Raw genomic sequence first — 18,031 nt, 5'->3', positions numbered from 1 at the left:
TATTACTTTATCAAGACGCAAATTTTCCTAAACATTCATTGATATCTCAATTCTTTTTTGTTTTACTCAATCAAAAACAAAAATTAGAGGAAAGCCAAATAGTGAATTTTGTAAACACTGCAGTATCCAATCATTCTAAAGAGCGTTACACACTAGTAATTCCGATGGTTTTGGCCTTTGAATTGCAGTGGAACAGAATCAACGAAGAGGATGAAGAACAATATACATATCTTGCTAATATCCTAACCACCTTGTTGGAGAAAGAAATTCTATCGAGTGATATTTTAAAACAGTTAATGAATTTTTCGGCATTAAAAAGATGTGGATTAGAAATCAAGAACATGTATATTAAAAGTAGAACGAGAGAGCTTTACACCCAAGATAGATTTAACTTGCTTCATGAGGAAAATGAAGGCTTCTCTAAACTTATTTCAATCATTATCGACAACGAAAATATGGAAATTTCTAAAATTGATCGTATAACAAAAGAAATCGTGGAATTGATTGGATTTTTCAACTTAGAACCGAATCGATGCCTTGATATTTTACTAGACGCGTACGAACATAACACTGAGAATGAGTGCTATTCATCTATAATTTCACATCTATTCAATTCTCAACATTTAAGACATGCTATAGGATTCAAGTTACTTGGCTATCATTCAAGCAAATCTACTCCAAAATCACTTTTTACAATGATTGTTAAGCTCATGAGAAAGAAATTACTTAAATTTGAAGACATTTTAGATTATCTAGGACCAAATTCGTTTGATGATTTGACGTTCAAGCACTTGGACTATGAAGGAGAAAGAAAAAAAGAATCAAGAGAATACTCTGTCGTTTCACTTGATGGAAGTAGTACAGAGAAGTCAGAACCAAGATTCGAAAAGTCATCTCCAGAGTTTCAAAAGGATCAAAAATTTGGCTTTCTAATAGAATTATTGAATTTAGATCTTATTTCAGAGGCAATAACACTATTGGACATCTTATCCAAGTTTGATCCTCATTGGAACTATGACATTGCTTTTGCATGTTGTTCTTCGATAGAAAAGCTAATTAACCCAATATATATTAAGCGATCTAGAACCATCAATAGCACATCTAATAATTTACCTCCTCTGACTCGAGAAGAGATTCAAACGCTTGAAGATCTTGTCTTTCCATTGATTTATCACACGAAATACGAACTTTATCGAGATGTAAAAATACTTACAAAGATAATACGGGTATTGAAAATGTATTTGGTTGCACCAGCTCAGATCAATCACAATACTTTAATGGGAGTACTCACCTCCGTACTTTCTTCTCTTTGCTTTTTAGGTATGAACACTGTTGTAGTTTCAGAATTTTGGGATGTATTCAGAAATCTTCCGTTTACGACTAGATATCAGGTTTATGGTCTGCTAAGACAAGTTGGTTATGAACGCCAACCCAAACTGATGGCTCAACAGAACTTGGTTTCCAAGAACGTTAGACTTATTTTCAACAGAATCTCGTTTGCCAACATCAAAACAAAGGCAAGAGAAATTCTCCAATATTCCCTTACAAACCCAATAGTAGTGTGTGACGAATTCATTAGAAAATGTGAAAACTACGATAATTTAATCCCTCTTTGTGTTGATTCTGCACAGTATACTCCAGAGATTTTCCACGATACAATGATTTACTGTATATTGGACCGATTTCTATCGAACGAGAGAAGCGCAATTAAGGATGATGGCATCTCCATTGCTACGTGGCTGTCTAATTTGGCAACTTTATGTGGACTGTTCTTTAGAACATATCCATTTACTGATATTACTCCAATGTTGAACTATTTAACACAACGGCTCAAGGAAGGACAGTGGGAATATCTAATTATTCTTACCGAAATTATCAAACAGACGTCGGGATTGGAATACTCGGAAGAAATTTCTGAAAGTCAGTTGGATGCTTTGGCAGGTGGCAAGTTGATATTGACTTTGGCAGGAGGTTTCTCACCCATGGTAAAAGGTAGTGCTGTTGAATCAGTTGCCAAACTTAAAGATACTCTTCTGAAAACAGGAAAGGGCGTCTCTCTTTTACTTTTACTTTCCAAGCTTAGCAATTATGGAATATTTCTTCATGACGATCTCCAAGAATGGAAGCATATTGCCGACTCAAAAGACGTTTCTCATGCAACTTATTTACTTCTCCTAAAATTCTTGCTGAGCGAAGCCAAATTTGTATTTGAAGAGGATGTTACAGGAAGCGAAAATTACTGCATCTTACCTCTACCAAGTATTGAAACTTTACAGAAAGGATACAAACTTAGCCCATCGTTTGTTTTCTCGATTGTAAGATTAACAATGTCATCCATACCTTCCAACGATATCGAGCCCTTCCTTCCCAACGAGATTTGGACACATTTCTCACCTGAATTCTATCAATTTTTCTGGATGAAAGAATTATCTGACATCTTTGTTCCAAGTGCCTTATACAGAGATGTCGTTGCAGAAAATCCTCATTATAGGAATGCTCTTCAAAAAGAAAAAGACGAGCAGCAGCAAAAGTATGACTCGACTCTTAAGATCATGAAAGACTCCTGTCAGCACTTTTTTATCGGTAACGGAGAATTTGTAGATATGGGTATTTTGCTTCAACACTGCTTCCTGCCACGTGCTTTATTCTCTGCTGCTGATTCTTTGTATTGTGCTAAATTGGTTCACGTCTTGCACAGCATTGAAGCTCCAAAATTTTCTTTGAACCTATTCCTTCAAATGTTAATGAGTATGGCACCCGGAATCTTGTTGGCATGTACAGAATTTGAAGCAAGAAGACTTGGTAGATTCACTCAATATCTTCTCTCGTTGAGCAATAGATGGTGTGAAAGCATTAGCGAGTTCAACAAGGATATCAAAAACAAACCTGGGTCATTTGTAGCTATTGAGGGACTTCCTCAACTCGCGTCTCTTAACGATAATGATGAAAGCCCTTTTATCAAACTGGACCATGACGCCTATCAACGTTTCCATTTCTTACTCATGGAAAACTTATTGAATAACTGTGTGACTTTACTCAGAAGTGGTGACCATGTTAAAATCAGAATTGTTCTATTGTTCTTGACTCCGTTAGCAAAATTGAACGTTTTCCCATACTATAAGCGTCATTGTGACTCTCTCATTGAAATCACTGACCTCTTCAGGGATCACCGAGTTGAAAATATCAAGGTACTTGCGAACACATACACCCCTCTTGTCAGAAACATTAGAAAGAAGAGTCAAGATCCAAGTTTTGTGAATTCTTTATTGAGAAGCACAGTCAAACCTACCAATATCAACATTCCTCGATCAAAGAAGGATCTCTCAAACATTACCCCATTGTTAGAAACACCTAATACTGCTGTTTCTGAAGAACCACTCTCATCCATAACTCCTCCTACAGTAGCTGTTGTAGAAGATGCTATGGTTGGTGAATTTTCTGATTCCACAAGTAATAACACTGCCTCTCCACCTTCTCTGACGACTCCTTCGCTTGAAGAAAAACAGGGTGAAGAGGAATCCCTCAAAGAACAACGAACGGAAGTCAAACAAGAAGAAGAAGAAGAAGACGAAATGCAAGTGGATGAGGAACGAGTTAGTGGCACAACGGTGGCCACAACTCCTTCAGAGATGCAAGCTGGTGTTGAAACATCTGAACCCAAAACAGAACCTGTGGTGGAAGAAAAGGCAATGGAAACTCCTCCGAGTGTTGCTGCTGAAACTGTGGAAGAAGTGAGCTCAACAGTTGCTGAATCGGTAAAGACTGAAATTAATCAGGTCAGTGCTGATGCTGGTGGTGAGGTCAAGTCGACCTCAGAAGAATTAACGGTTGTCACCACAACGACTCCAAGTACCATTGCAGAATTTGTTCAAGTGACAGCTGAAATTTCTAGTAAGGGATCAACCATTGCTGAGAGTCCAACCACGATGAATAGCAAATTGCAAATCAAATTGCAAAACCTTAGTAAGAGCACACCAAGTTTGAGCAAACAAGATAAGGTTTCAGAATATTCAAAAGAGGTTGTGAGTTTACTTATCCTTCCAAAGCAAAATCCTTTAAAGTTTTACAACGAGCTGAAACAAAGACTTGCTAAGGAAGGTAGCAGGGTTGCTGATGAGAGCAAGTCCGGAGCAAAGAGCGAAAGCAAAGCATCTTCGAGTCGATCAGACACGTCACCTTCCTCATCGAAAGACTCGCAATCATCGAGACGAATTGATTCCGAGTCCAATAGAAAATACTCTGCATCGCCATCTTCTCAACACGAAAGAAGGCTTACCACAACTCCATCATCTAAGGACGCTAAGAAGGAAAGCGATCAAACACACGGCAAATCAGAAAGCTCAGACACTAGAAGAACATCCAGCAGTAGATCATCAGATAGTGGAAGCAGAAGTGGTCAACTAAGCCCGTATGACAGTCGTGACTCGTACAGAAGTGAGAGTAGAAGTTATAGTGATAGCTACAGCAGCAGAAGTGAGAGTAGATATGAAAGCAGCAGATATAGCAGCAGTAGCGACAGTGGAAGAAGAACTTCTTCCTCTTCTTCTTCTGTAACTCAAAGCAGTAGCAGCGACAACAGAAGGACCAGCAGTGGTGACAGCAGAAGCGACTCCAAGCGGTCTGGAAATGCATCATCGGCTTCGTCCGACAAAAACGATCTAAAACGAGCGTCCAATGAAAGAGAAAGCAAATCCGAGCATGAAACAGACTCCAAAAAGAAGCGTTTCAATAGATAATAAACCTAAGGACTTAATCCCGTTGTTGCTTGTATTGTAATGTTAAATTATAATTAGTGGAGCTTCTTGTAGGCTTCACGGATTTTAGTTCCATCTTTTTCTCCATTAAAAGTCGTGTTCATTATTGGGAAATTGCTTCCGTTCTTTGCTTGTCTATTCATCTGTTTTTGATAGAATTAATAAGAAAAATTCGTTTGTTGTTTGGAGATAAATCATTTCATATCCGCAACACGGTTACATTGTAATCATTAATAATATTTAGCAAGTCCATAAGTGTCGGTATTAAATTCGTTTCATATTTGAAATAGTAGTTCCGAAAAGGTAATTGTTGTTAACATTTGAATCTCCACACAATTTTAAATTACATACAGCATCTTGTTTGAGTTTAGTCAAGAACCAGTATGGAAGAACGCCCACGAAAAAGATGCAATAAAATGTATTCTTTGGTGTAAACTTGAAATTTCTGTGCAAGTTATCACGATAATTAGCAAAAGCTTCAATCTTGGGGTCTGGATGAACTCCGGATTCTCTTGGTCTGTCCCACATCGTTCTAATTCATTCATTATTATTTTGTTATATTTAATTGATGTATTTGTAATTAATTGGTAATAATATGATGATGTTTTATAATATCGGTATTATTGATGATCATCATTTGATATATAAAAACGAAAACGCCTGTCAAAACGTACGTAAAATTTTTTTTTTGAATTTCCTTCTTGTTGAAAGCCACCCGAAGTATTTTGATAAAGACACAGCCAGTACAGCCAACCAACACAATTATTGAATTTTATAGACACACTCTTTTAGGTTAGATAGATCACTCAACTCTGGACAATTCCATTGCAAATTTTCAACTGAAGTCTGTGTCTCTTGATAAGACATTTGGAAAGCAGAACTTGAGATTTTTGACACAAGCCAAAATCGTTTCATTTGCTGACAAATGAATGCAAACTCTTCTCGACTCTCCTTTTCATACTTGGACTCTTTCATAAACTCATAAATCAGCTCAAAATATTTCTGTTCAATTCTTGAATGTTTCAAAATTTGTTTTACACATTTTTCATCGATGGATTGTTGACTTTCTTTCATGTGTCTTTCAAAATGTTTTTTAAACATGGATGATATATAAATATATTCTGTCTTGTTGGCAATGAGAAAGGTCCTATCAAAAGCCTCTAATAATTTGTGATCAGAATTTGACTTCTTTCCACTGCATGTTAGCATATAATACAAACAATCGAGTTCTAATCGATTGAACAGTTCAATCGTTGTTTTGGTTGTTGATGTGAAAAAGTTCACAATTCTCTGTAGAGACTCTCCAATGCTGTCTTTTGATCCCAAAGGTACACTATCATAGGAAAGATCTGTTTTTGAACTCTGAAAAAGTTGTGTCAAATAATCATGAAAATATTTGTCAACATCTGTTTTTGGAATGGCATCGAAACTCCTTCTAAAGATAATTCTTCGATCATAGAGTCGTAATCGTTTCAATTGTTCTTGTATGCTATTCTCTTGTTGATAATTAATTCCACATGCCTTAAGCAGCTCCACTATAAAATGTTGACACGAGCAAAAGAACATGGAATAGGTTTTTTCTCTATTCCATTTGGTGGACAAGTCAGCCACAATATCAATAATTCTGTTGATTTCTTTGGCATCACTTGTTTTGTAACACGTATATTGAAATACAATCTTGTCTGAAAGGAGATTATTCATGTGCGTTGCAACCACTAGACTTCCGTCACACCATTCAATTTTCGTGCTTCCAATGACGAGTGATAAGTGATAATGTCCAAACTTGCTGCTATAGAAAATTGATGAAATTCTTCGAAATGTAGCATCTGTAGTATCGTTTTCGGAGATTTTTGTGACCAGAATTTTCATCTTCAATACATGGTTGTTGTGTTGAGCTTTTCGTGTCATGCTTGTGAACAATCGATGAAATTTGAAGCGATGTGGAAAGTAATGATTGCACGTTTCAAAGTTAATGAAATTATTGTTTTCCATTAATTTCTTACATCGGCGAGCTTCCTTTTCTTTTCCTCTCAATTTGAAATAGTTCATATTCGATTGCCATCGTTTGAGAACCTTGTTTCGTAATTGGAGAAAATCTTTTCTCGATTCCAATAATAATTGGGCCATTGGGGACGAAGAAGAAGATTCAATTTGAGAGTTGGAAATGGAGAGTTTGGTTGGCATGGACACATACGAATGAATGATGGGAAGAATGGTCTCCATTTCATCATGGCTTAATTTCTCCATCCATCCAAACAAACTATATGCTTTTCGGAGATATTCCTTGTAGAGATCATCATCATGTTCGTGTGGTTCTTGTTGTTGTTGCTGTTGTTGTGGACCGAGAATTTTCTCAACCACCTCCAAGATGGGATCCGACGGAAGAGTCGAGAGTGATTCCTTTGGATGGTTCAATAATAAGGTGGAATTCGATACGACAATAGTCGTACTCAAAGTAGTCGTGGCGAGATTTTGAGGCTCTTCTTCTTCGGTGGTGCTTTTCATGGTCTCGGTCCTTGTTGTTGATGAATGGTTGTGTGCATCCACTTGAGTTGCAACATGGTTGGTGATTGTTGATGTGGTAGTTGTGGTTGTAGTAGTTGTGGTTGGTCGAGTCGAGTAGGAATTCTCCTCATGTTGGATTAATTCAGCGGGTTGCTTTGATGCTGCTGCTGTATAATCCTGAGGTGCCATCATGAGGACCAATTGTTGTTGTAATTCTTCCTCCGTCATCATGTATGAAAATTCTCCAGAAACTCGTTGTGGAGTTCGGGGCATGATGAGTTCCCTCAATGCATTCAGTAAATGCTCATCCAGATATGAAGTTGGTTCCAAATGGGAATGATCATTCATTATTGCTCCATATTCCATGGAAGTGTTGTTGTTGTTTTCAATAGCATCTAGGTTCATGAGAATAGTTGTTGATTCTTCATTATTTTTGTGAATCGAATGAGAATTCGTCGTGTCATGCATGTCATCATGATTAGATGGCATTTGAGAGTAGGTCCATAATGAGTGTGTGTCTTCATCATTGGTAGGATGATTTTGGATGGAAGGATGAAGGTTGTTTGGATGTTCGGAAAAGTCCAACGTGCCATGAACGAGAAATTCATTAAATTTCACACCATCCACACCCAATTCTCGAATTTTTGAAATCAATTCTAAAAACACTTCATCTACACTTCTTTCGAGAGCAAATTTAAATGTATAAAACACTAGAAAACAAACTTCAGGAGTTGAAATGTTGAGTAAATTATTTCGTTCTCGAATTTCTGACATTTTGACCATTGCTCGAATTTCCATCAAGACACTGATGAGAATTTTCTCCAAATTGAATTTTGAAATGTTTTCAATCAAATCTTGTCGTTGAAGATCGGTAATATCGACCTGAAGTAATTGATGGTCAATGAATGGAAGCCACTTTTTACCATGCAACTCCATCATTCCTCTTGTTTGTTCGATTGCTATACATGCATCTTCTTTTGATATGCCATATTTCATCAAGGCATCATCCGATTCCAGTTGTGAAATAATATTTTGAATATAGATTTCATAATTTTCAAAATTGTTCAGTGATGTGACAATTGTAGAATTGCCGCTTGAGAGATGAGAGTTGTTGTTGTGATTGTTTTGACGATTTACAGTTTCCGTCGGGATGTTGTTGTTGTTAGTGTTCAATGAAGAGGTTTGTTGGTTTGGCTCCGATGCTTCCTCTTCCTGTAACACGTCTCGAGAACCACGTGAGATTCCTCTCGAATTGAAATGTTTGTTTCCCATGAGATCGTGGTGATTCGATAGCTCTCAATTTCTTAGAAGGATCGTAATAACATTGGCTGGCTGCAAAAAAAGCGTTGATTTTTTTTGAAATGTGACACTTTATTGTGAGATTGTTTGCGTAAACAATTATCGTCGGCAATTTAAGGCATTTGTTTCCAATTTGTATTTTCGCAAGTGAGAATTCACAGATTATGAAATTAATTTCATAACTTTCAGAGGCTTCCCTCTTTTACAATGACTCTGCTGTGTGGAATGAGCAAAATATTTATCCATTAAGGCTGATATGATAGGTGAACACTTCCGATAAAACTTGCATTTAAACTGATTTCTTTTCCGAAAGAAACTCTACTGGAATTCTCTTCAACGTTTCTAATTGTCAATCATTAAGTTTGAGTATCCTTCTTGGGTTGCTCAATAATTACTGGTGTAAAAGAAGGAGGAGTAAATGCTTTTGCGTTGGCATTCAACTTGAATGAGAGAATACTGTCAGGTATCTTTTGATTCTTCGCAGCTTGACTATGTGAATAGAATGATGATGAAATTGCAGGTTGTTGCAAAGCCTGATTTCCCGAGTAATTCTGTTGAGAGTATCTCTTGGGAGTTGGTGAAACCACTCTTGGAGGATGGGTACTGTGCTCCTTTTGCTTTTGTTGAGAGCCGCTGCCACTTGATTCCGAATTCATTGGCTTGTTATGAGGAGCCTTATTCTGTTTGTTCTTTTGAGCGGGTGGCTGGTTCGTTCTGGTACCAACTTCGGAGATTGGAACTTCCTTATTGTTCTTATCAGAGCTAGGGACAACAGAGGATGCAGAATCTGCGTTGTTGTTGTTGCTACTCACTTTTACATAGAGAACACGTCCCTTTCTTGCATTGGACTTGGGTTGTGGAGAAGTTTTGCTCGCAGCAGCGTCTTCTTTGGAAGGCTTTTCGCCGTAAGAGTCTTGTGTTGTTGGTTTCTTTTTCTTCTTTTTCTTCTTTTTTGTGCCCGAGGATGGAGCGTTGTTAGTATTTTCTGGTTCCACTTCTACATACTGAATGTCATCTTCATCATCGTCCTCATGAGGAATTGAGGTTTCAGTTGCCTTCTTGGGGGTTTTGTTGCTTGGGCGAGTATGAGCCGTTGATGGCTTCTTGTTGGAACGAGAGGATGAGGATGGATGCTTTTGTTTGGAAATGTTGTTGTTCTTTTGATGATTAGCATCTTCATTCACATCCTCATCAGGATCAAAACTTTGGTCACTCGCGTATTCCACATCGTTGGAATTTTCATAATCATCAGTGCTGAGAATGTTTTTTCTTCTTTCCATGTTTCACGTTAAAATTGACTGGGAGAAAATTAATAATTAAATATTGTGTGCAATAACAAGAATTGATGGCTGGAATGGGAAGCAATTCAATAGGTGCATGCAATGATGATTATCCATGGATCGGACAGAGATAGCCGTTACAATAATTTTTTAACGCAAACCAAACACCTCTAAGTGCCTGGCGGTAAGCTACTCTGTCTAGAATAATGAATAAAATAAAATGAATTAACAAATATCAACAAGCATTAGTAGTGTAACGGTATCATACCAGCCTTCCAAGCTGGTGACCCGGGTTCGACTCCCGGCTAATGCAAAATATTTTTATTTCTGTACTTCAAGCCAAAACACAAGTTTGCTTATTTACTTTCCTCCTTGCGTTTTGTGTCTTCTCCATTTCATTCCAATCTTCCACAAACGAAAATAGTAATGATGGAAAATTGGAGTCCATCATGGCCAAATTGTTTTTGGACATCATATCACTTCCCAAGCTTAATTTCTCATCAATATTAGCAATCACTAATTCTCTCAATTTTGGTGCTTTCAGTTGACTCAATGATTCAATGCTCAACTGTTTCACGTTCACAATATTGAAAATAATTAAATGTAAAAATTCAAAACTCTCAATATTCAACAAGAGTTTCAATCCCCTATTCACAACAAACCGACTCAAGAGAGGAAAAGAGTTCAACCTCAATTCAATTTTTGAAACATCTGTCAACATTAACGCTCTCAAGTTCGAAAACACAATACTCTGTGAGGGTTGGAAAATATGCAATTTGGAAATATTCAAATCAGACGATTTTGCAATTAGTGACCAATCAAACTTCTCAACGGCTTGCAATACTGATGCTTTCGTGTCATCCCAATACTTGAGATGCGAAACATTCAATCTTTTGACCATACATGAATCCAATTTAAAACTGGCGCTTCCAATAGAAATATTCAAATTGTCCAAATCATATTGTGGAGCCACAATTTCTGTTTTAATAAGATAATCTTCATGATCATTGTAAAATTCTCGAGTTGTTTCTTCAACTTGTGAAATTGGTTGTGAGAGGAATGGAATAATCTTATTGTTGAGTTCGTCCAAAGTGAAGTTTGAAAATACTTTTGAAATTGCTTTTTCGTACGAATCACTTTTGTTGGTCACCAATAATTGAATACTTTCCAAATTGGCACTCCAAGTCGATAAATAATTACGTAAATGTTGTCGATTTTGGTTATTCTGACAATAAAGCTTTAAATTCTTCACCTGTTGAACTTGGAGTAGATTTGTCATGGTATCGTTCAATGTATGAATTGTGTTGATGTTGAGAGAGAAATTTTGTCCTGCAACATGATATTGCATACCTCTCAATACAACAGTTTCACATTCATCTACTTGGACTTGTAAAAAGGATTCAATAGAGTCCAAGCTTAAATAGCTTAATTTAGAATTTGAAAGTTGAATGGATACGTGGGATGTTTTGGAAATTGAAATCTTTTTCAATGCTCTACAATTTTCAATGGAAATCCAATTCATTCCATTCACCATGACACTCTTCAAGTGTTTGTGAGATTGAAAGGAATATCGATTAATATTCTGATCAATACTAAAAGAGTAATACTTTTGATAGGTCGCAAAGAATGTTGAAAGATTGGGCAAAGAGGTCCAATAATCACTTTCCATGCAATGAACGTTTGTAAAATGCAACTTGTTCAAGCAAGGAATATAACAAGTATTGTTGTGTTGCGCTGTGACATTATTGATGCTGCTGTCGACGGTTAGAATGCAATGACTCGTTGTAAAAGATTTCAATTTGGGAGCTTTGAAGTTTTTCACATTCAAGATGGGTATGAACTGTTCGGTTGCAAATCGAAGGGAAATTTCTTCTAAATGGTTCCATGTTCCAGATAATTCAATTGTATTTTTCATTTCTGAGTTCGATGAAAGAGAAGGAAACGAAATGCTCAATGATTGCAAATATTCAAATTTTGTGAAAATTTCTTGAAATACATTCGAACTTGTCAAATGGAGTCGATTCGTTTCAGAGATTTTCAATACTGTCATTTTGTCATGGAGTGGTAACAAGTTTTTTGCTTGCTCGATAGAGATGAGTGATAGAATTTCAATATTTTTCATGTGTTGTGAATGACATACATGTTCCACTAGTAATTGAATCATTTCTTGTTTTTTTGTGACACAAAATATTGAAATATTTTCCAATGAAAGATCTTGCATCATTTGCGACACTAATTTCAAAGTATCAAAATCGCACACTCTGATTTTCTTTAAATTTCTAAAAATCTTTACCAACCATATCGAATCCTGTCGAGTACGAGTTCCAATATTTTCCAATAATAAATGTCGATAAATAGTTCGATCGTATTTCACTGAAAGAGTTAATTCCTCAACATTTGGAAATAAATTCAATACTTTCTCCAGGAACGAGTGACTTGCCCATACTTTGGAAATCATCACTTTCCGAATCAAATTCAAATCACAAAATGTCAATAATGCTCGATGAAAGAGAGTGATCAAGACTGAGGAATGGTTTTCATAATTACATGGTGTTTCGAGTTTTTCCAAAATATTGAAATCTCCCAATTCCAACTCTTCTGTCAAACATTGAAAGAGAATGCGTGATTGAAGGAAATCGGGAAAGGGAATGGCAAGTTGAGTCCAAATCAGCTCGTTATGATAAATATTGTCATGGAGTTGAGGATGGGTATGCATGAGTGAACGGAGTGGAATTAAATCATCAAGTCGAGTCGAAGTAGTTGTAGTTCCGAACGAACGATTTCGGGAGAGTTGTGTGGAATTTTCATGTTGATCATTTGAATCCGTTGCGGTAGATGATGATGACTCGTAATAGCTGTACGAGCCCAATAGGAAGGAGCAAATGACTGCCAAACAATCTTTGGGAAGATGTTCCAGCATTTTGTTTTGATATGGGGTTGTAAAAGCTCACAATTCATTGACAAGTGACTTTGACCAAACGTCAATGATTGAGGGTCAAATCATGTGTTTCTATGCATACGCACCAATACAGAGAAGGTTTATTTTCTTCTTCTTGGAGCACTGCTTCTTGAAGAACTGCTTCTTGAGGATGAACGAGCAGGACTACTTCTTCGTTGTGGAGATGAGCTTCTTCCAGCTGGTTTTCTCACAGCACCACCACTACCGCCTCTCTTGGCAACCTTTTTACCACCGCTAGCTGCTGATGCTCTGGATGGCTTTCTTGCTGCACCTCTTTGTGGTCGTTGTTTCTTTCCAGCAGCAGCTCCTTGTGCACCTCTCTTCTTCTTTCCAGCAGCTCCCTTCTTGCCAGCAGCACCTTTCTTACCAGCTGCGCCCTTCTTACCTGCCTTTCTGGCACCCTTCTTACCTGCAGCACCTTTCTTCTTACCTTTTCCTTGATCTTGGCCAGCAGCAGATTGATCATCACCGGATGCAGCACCTTCCTGAGATGGTTCTCCTCCACCTTGAGCAGCTTGTTCAGCTGGTTGTTGCTCTCCACCTTGTGGTTGCTCTCCGCCTTGAGCAGCTTGTTCAGCTGGTTGTTGTTGAGCTTGCTCAGCTGGTTGTTGAGCTTGTTCAGGAGTTTGTTGCTGAGCTGCTTGTTGTTCTTGAGGTGAGGATGATGCTTGTTGTTGCTGTTGTGGTTGAGTATTACCAGAGGCAGCAGCTTGTTCCTGAGGTGAGGATGATGAAGCACCACCATTGTTGTTGTTGTTATTATTACTATTACCACCATTATTATCGGACGATGATGCAGAACCGCCATTGTTATTAGACTCAGCTGGTCCATTCACTGCAGCAGAAGCACCACCTCCACGAATTCTTGGTACCACATTGATTCCAGGAGATGCACCGTTAGCTCCTCCTCTTCTTCTTCCTCTTCCTTCAATCTTCAATTCCAACTCGACATTGACTTGCATGGGTTGTTGTGGTTTAGGTTCCTCTGGTTTTGCTGGGGGAGGAGGAGGTGGAGGTGGTGGAGTCTGTACCACAATTCGTTGTGTTGGAGGATTGATCGTTACATAGATGGGCTTCAAACGAGGAGCAGGTGGAGGAGGAAGAGGCTTTTTCTTCTTCTTCTTCTTTTCTACATTTACAACAATGGTTGAAACGGAACGACGAGCAGGACGTCTTTTACGACGAGCAACGGCAATGTATTGTGTGGTGTTGTTATCATCGTCATTGTCATCCTCTTCATTTCGAGAGTTTTGATGATCCAAATGAATGACTATGGTTTTTGTTTTTCTACCTTCCGCTGGTGTGTATGAAAGTAACACAACACATGCCAGAAGTATCATCATCAATAAGCATGAGACCATCCATGCTCGGTTGGAGCGTGTTGATGGCATTGACATTTTTCTGTTTGTGAGAGTGTCAAAATGCTGGACTATTTTTGAGTTGACCGGTAATGAAACAAGAGCGAGTTCATGGTGTAGACGAGGCATCATTGAAGCCATCAGGTCACTGATGTTTTCATCATTGATGACGGATAATGATGGAGCTGTTGTTGTATGGCGGAGATTTTATTCAGAGACAAAATGTTTTCTTTATTATTGAAGACACTTCATCAACGCAACATTCATTTCACAGATGCTGCGTCAAACACACATTTCTACCATGGTTCCATCATGTACAACAAACTTTTTGTGACCCTCAATGAACTTAATCTTTAAGATTAAATCCATAAAACTCTCTTGCCTCCCTAACGAGTCGCTCTCGATGTTTTGGATGTGCTTTTGTTTCCAATACAAACATGTTACAGTAAGGATCGTTAGGATTGAAACACTTCAAGAAGACTTACCCACTCGAATCAGTTCTTGTGCTCGATCCTTCATACTTTTGCCATACAGTTCTGCAATTCCATATTCTGTACACACATAATGCACGTGAGCTCGAGTTGTCACCACTCCAGAACCTTGTTTCAAAGTAGAAACAATCTTTGAATCTCCCTTTTTCGTACAGGAATGAATGGCAATGATGGGTTTTCCTCCTTCTGATTTGGCAGAACTGGACATGAAATCCAACTGCCCACCCACACCACTTTTTAATCAAGAATTCATAGTTTCCAAAAAATATTGTCCATTTTCATTGAACATGAAGAACACCTGATTCCCATACGTACCTATACATGTGAGTTCCAATCGAATCAGCACAGACTTGACCTGTAATATCAATTTCAATTGCGCTGTTTATGGCCACCACATTACTGTTCATCCTTATATGAGTTCCATCTGAAAGTATGATTTCATACATGAATAAGAATACAAGTTTCCTTAATCTGTGGTTTCTCCCACACACGCTCACTCACTTACCATTCACATAATCTGCGGTTCGAAATATCACTTCCGGATTATCATCAATAAAATCATACAATTTACGAGAGCCCATAACAAATGAACAAACCGAATGTCCTGGATGTATGGTCTTGTACTTGTTCGTTACAGCCCCACTCTCAATTATTTGTAGAATGCCATCGGAAAAGGTTTCTGAATGAATTCCCAAATCTTGATGATGAATCAATGAGGAACAAATAGCATTTGGTAAGGCTCCAATACCTAATTGTAAACAAGCACGATTGGGAGTTAATTTGGCAACAAATTCTCCAATATTCTTATTCGCTTCTTGTTCTTCTTTTGAAAGAGAAGCTTCCTCAGGTAGCAGTAATTCAGAAATCTCTTCCGAATGTTCTACAAAGGCATCAATATGATTCACATGAACAAAACCATCTCCATGAGTTCGAGGACATTGAGGATTGATTTGAGCCACAACTCGACGAGCACTTTGCACAGCAGCAACACTCACATCCACTGAAGGACCTAATGAGCAATAACCATGAGAATCGGGAGGGCTTACCTGAATCAACGCAACATCAATGGGATATTTCGATGATTTGAAAAGCATGGGAGCTTCAGAGAGGAAGATGGGAATATAATCGACCGGAGCATTTTCCTCACTGGCATGGAGATGGCACTCTTGGAGAGCTCTCCTTTCATGAGGACCCATAAAGATGGACGACGTATGAAAGTAAGGCAGGTATTCGAATTGAAGATGAGGAGGTTGGTCATTGGGATAGTAATTGAGATGGAGACCAACGATTTCAATTTTCTTTTGAAAGGGTTTGGAAGGGGTAATGAGGCATTTCAAATGTTTCACCAGATATTTGGGAACTCCACAACCTATGATAAGTGTGTGATTGGGAATCGAGAATTGATTTGGAGAATGTAACACGGGCTTAATACTTACCTGTCTGAAGAAACACTCGATCTCCTTCATGAATATTTCGATGGAGGGCTTCCTCGACGGAAAGAAGCTTTTGCTGGAAAGGAATGTTCGTCTCTTTGGTTGTGTTTTGAGAACTTAATAAAAGACTTCGAATCTGTGAAGTGGTGGTGATCACGCTATTTAAAAAACCATTAGCATTATGGGCAAGGTTGTTGCGTGTGACTCGTTTGTGATGGGATTTTATGGATGTAATCGAGCGTTTCATGAATTCTTTTGAAGAATGGAGCCAAATTCAGAAGAGCGTTGGGTATTTTCATAATGTTAATTTGGAAAATTTCCAAAAAGAAAATTAATTAAGGACTTATTTCAATCAAATTCAAGTCTCAAACTTTTCAAATATTGAAATAACCTTTCTACCTTGTCGAAAGAAATAGAATTTGCATGTTGAGAACCAAACCATGCCTCTAAGAATTTGTAAAATAATCTTTGGTTAACACATCCCCATCTTTTGGAACATTCTAAAACCATTTCAGAATTCCAAGTGAAAGTATCGTTGTTACATAAATATAAAGACACTTCTTCATCTTGCTTCACACAGTCCAAAATAAAAGATGCATCTTGTATTAATTCTTTTGGTGCAAATTCTAGCGCTTTTAGCCATCTTTGATCGTAATCCTTATAAATTCTGGTAATTTGTAGAGCATTTTCAATAATTGTTTGGCCGATGTTGGTGTAAGATGAGTAATCTTTGCATCTTTGAGGAATAATTGTAGATAAATCTTCATCTTGACTTCCATGGATATCTCTTCCCACACTGTACCTGGAAGACTATATAATGCTTGTGGACAGCATTTTTGAATTGAATCTTCTTGAATTTTTCCATCAACTATGGTAATGTTTGAATTGTTGAGTACTTCAAGAAAAATTTCATCGTCACCTGATTCATACCCACAGGGAAGGTATGAATCATCAATCGGCATTGAACAATATTTTCTATACCATTCCTGTCGTTTAGAAGTCCTTACCAGCTTCAAAAACTCTTCATTGTTGCGAAGTCTTTCTGAAAGCTGAGTTATGACACATCTTTTCTCAGTAAGTGCTTTGATTGCTTGATCAGCATCATCAAGATCGAAAAAAAAGGTAAATTCATATTGTTGCTCGAATAGTTTGGACAAGTCTTCTTCCCATTCGAATAAAATGTTTTGGAAAAAAATCAAAGATATCCAATTCTTCTGCCATAATGAGTGACAAAATTTCCTTTTTGAAAGGATGCCAAAATTCGACTCGGTCGATCAACTCTTGAGTGTTGTGGTACAATTCTTCAATGTCCACGGGTTGTAGCATCATCATTTTGTGGATATACCCTGAAGAATTCGAATCTGGAGTCCACGGGTTAAAGCCTTTCCATTTCAGCACACTATCACGATCGTGCATGAATTCAAGTTTCATGTGAGTTTGATCTTGTTGCAACCATTCGTCCTTTGCTTTTAACCATTTGCAAAATCCTTTGGCTTGATGTTCAAATTTCCTTTTCAAGAGTTGAAAGATCTGACAAACATGAGAATCAAGAGGTGTTTCACTCCATGATGATGAGTGGTGATGAAAATTAATTAAAATAATTTTAACGGAATCGGTCATGGTAGAGTTCGATTTTGAGAGCTTCATTTTTTAAAGACTGACAAATTTGGATACTGGGAGCTAACAAGCCCTGTTTTTTGTAAGCCTTTATTGCACTTGTTGCTACATTTCTTGATTTGCACATTGATTCGGTTACCGGATGAGTTTTTGAATATACCTTTTCGCCCGCGTTGATAATAACTGTGTTCTTTCATTACAGTTTCGCTTGGAATTTCATTGAGAATCGTTAAAGCAGAAATTCCTTAATCATCTTTTTGGGGTTTCGGAAACTTATTGAGACTGTTTTGGTAAACTTCCAAAATGATTGGCTCAACTATTTTCCTAATGTCGCA

General features: G+C 37.7%; 8 protein-coding genes across 8 annotated transcripts; 1 reads left to right on the top strand and 7 right to left on the bottom strand.

The window, feature by feature from the left end:
- Positions 1 to 164: 164 nt before the first annotated feature.
- Positions 165 to 4,736, top strand: C9374_009758 (uncharacterized protein; the record flags this gene model as incomplete). The annotated part of the gene is made up of 1 exon (XM_044699980.1): positions 165 to 4,736. The coding sequence occupies one exon, from the start codon at positions 165 to 167 to the stop codon at positions 4,734 to 4,736; it is 4,572 nt and encodes a 1,523-aa protein (XP_044555075.1).
- A 53-nt stretch (positions 4,737 to 4,789) lies between these two features.
- On the bottom strand, positions 4,790 to 8,531 carry C9374_009757 (uncharacterized protein; the record flags this gene model as incomplete). Its single annotated transcript, XM_044699979.1, has 4 exons — positions 4,790 to 4,897; positions 5,106 to 5,286; positions 5,429 to 5,454; positions 5,535 to 8,531. The coding sequence occupies 4 exons, from the start codon at positions 8,529 to 8,531 to the stop codon at positions 4,790 to 4,792; spliced, it is 3,312 nt and encodes a 1,103-aa protein (XP_044555074.1).
- A 383-nt stretch (positions 8,532 to 8,914) lies between these two features.
- C9374_009756 (uncharacterized protein) lies at positions 8,915 to 9,838 on the bottom strand (the record flags this gene model as incomplete). The annotated part of the gene is made up of 1 exon (XM_044699978.1): positions 8,915 to 9,838. One exon carries the CDS (start codon positions 9,836 to 9,838, stop codon positions 8,915 to 8,917), a length of 924 nt encoding a protein of 307 aa, XP_044555073.1.
- Positions 9,839 to 10,172: 334 nt separating this feature from the next.
- On the bottom strand, positions 10,173 to 12,758 carry C9374_009755 (uncharacterized protein; the record flags this gene model as incomplete). The annotated part of the gene is made up of 1 exon (XM_044699977.1): positions 10,173 to 12,758. One exon carries the CDS (start codon positions 12,756 to 12,758, stop codon positions 10,173 to 10,175), a length of 2,586 nt encoding a protein of 861 aa, XP_044555072.1.
- Positions 12,759 to 12,877: 119 nt separating this feature from the next.
- Positions 12,878 to 14,194, bottom strand: C9374_009754 (uncharacterized protein; the record flags this gene model as incomplete). Its single annotated transcript, XM_044699976.1, has 1 exon — positions 12,878 to 14,194. The coding sequence occupies one exon, from the start codon at positions 14,192 to 14,194 to the stop codon at positions 12,878 to 12,880; it is 1,317 nt and encodes a 438-aa protein (XP_044555071.1).
- A 307-nt stretch (positions 14,195 to 14,501) lies between these two features.
- On the bottom strand, positions 14,502 to 16,326 carry C9374_009753 (uncharacterized protein; the record flags this gene model as incomplete). The annotated part of the gene is made up of 5 exons (XM_044699975.1): positions 14,502 to 14,572; positions 14,641 to 14,879; positions 14,962 to 15,070; positions 15,152 to 16,015; positions 16,083 to 16,326. 5 exons carry the CDS (start codon positions 16,324 to 16,326, stop codon positions 14,502 to 14,504), a joined length of 1,527 nt encoding a protein of 508 aa, XP_044555070.1.
- Positions 16,327 to 16,714: 388 nt separating this feature from the next.
- On the bottom strand, positions 16,715 to 17,041 carry C9374_009752 (uncharacterized protein; the record flags this gene model as incomplete). The annotated part of the gene is made up of 1 exon (XM_044699974.1): positions 16,715 to 17,041. One exon carries the CDS (start codon positions 17,039 to 17,041, stop codon positions 16,715 to 16,717), a length of 327 nt encoding a protein of 108 aa, XP_044555069.1.
- Positions 17,042 to 17,207: 166 nt separating this feature from the next.
- On the bottom strand, positions 17,208 to 17,726 carry C9374_009751 (uncharacterized protein; the record flags this gene model as incomplete). Its single annotated transcript, XM_044699973.1, has 1 exon — positions 17,208 to 17,726. The coding sequence occupies one exon, from the start codon at positions 17,724 to 17,726 to the stop codon at positions 17,208 to 17,210; it is 519 nt and encodes a 172-aa protein (XP_044555068.1).
- Positions 17,727 to 18,031: the final 305 nt, after the last annotated feature.

Source organism: Naegleria lovaniensis (genome assembly GCF_003324165.1).
Source record: "Naegleria lovaniensis strain ATCC 30569 chromosome Unknown tig003, whole genome shotgun sequence".
NCBI lineage: Eukaryota > Heterolobosea > Eutetramitea > Acrasida > Naegleriidae > Naegleria > Naegleria lovaniensis.
Note: the sequence above shows the minus strand (reverse complement) of the source record. Positions and strands in the feature narration are given on the sequence as shown.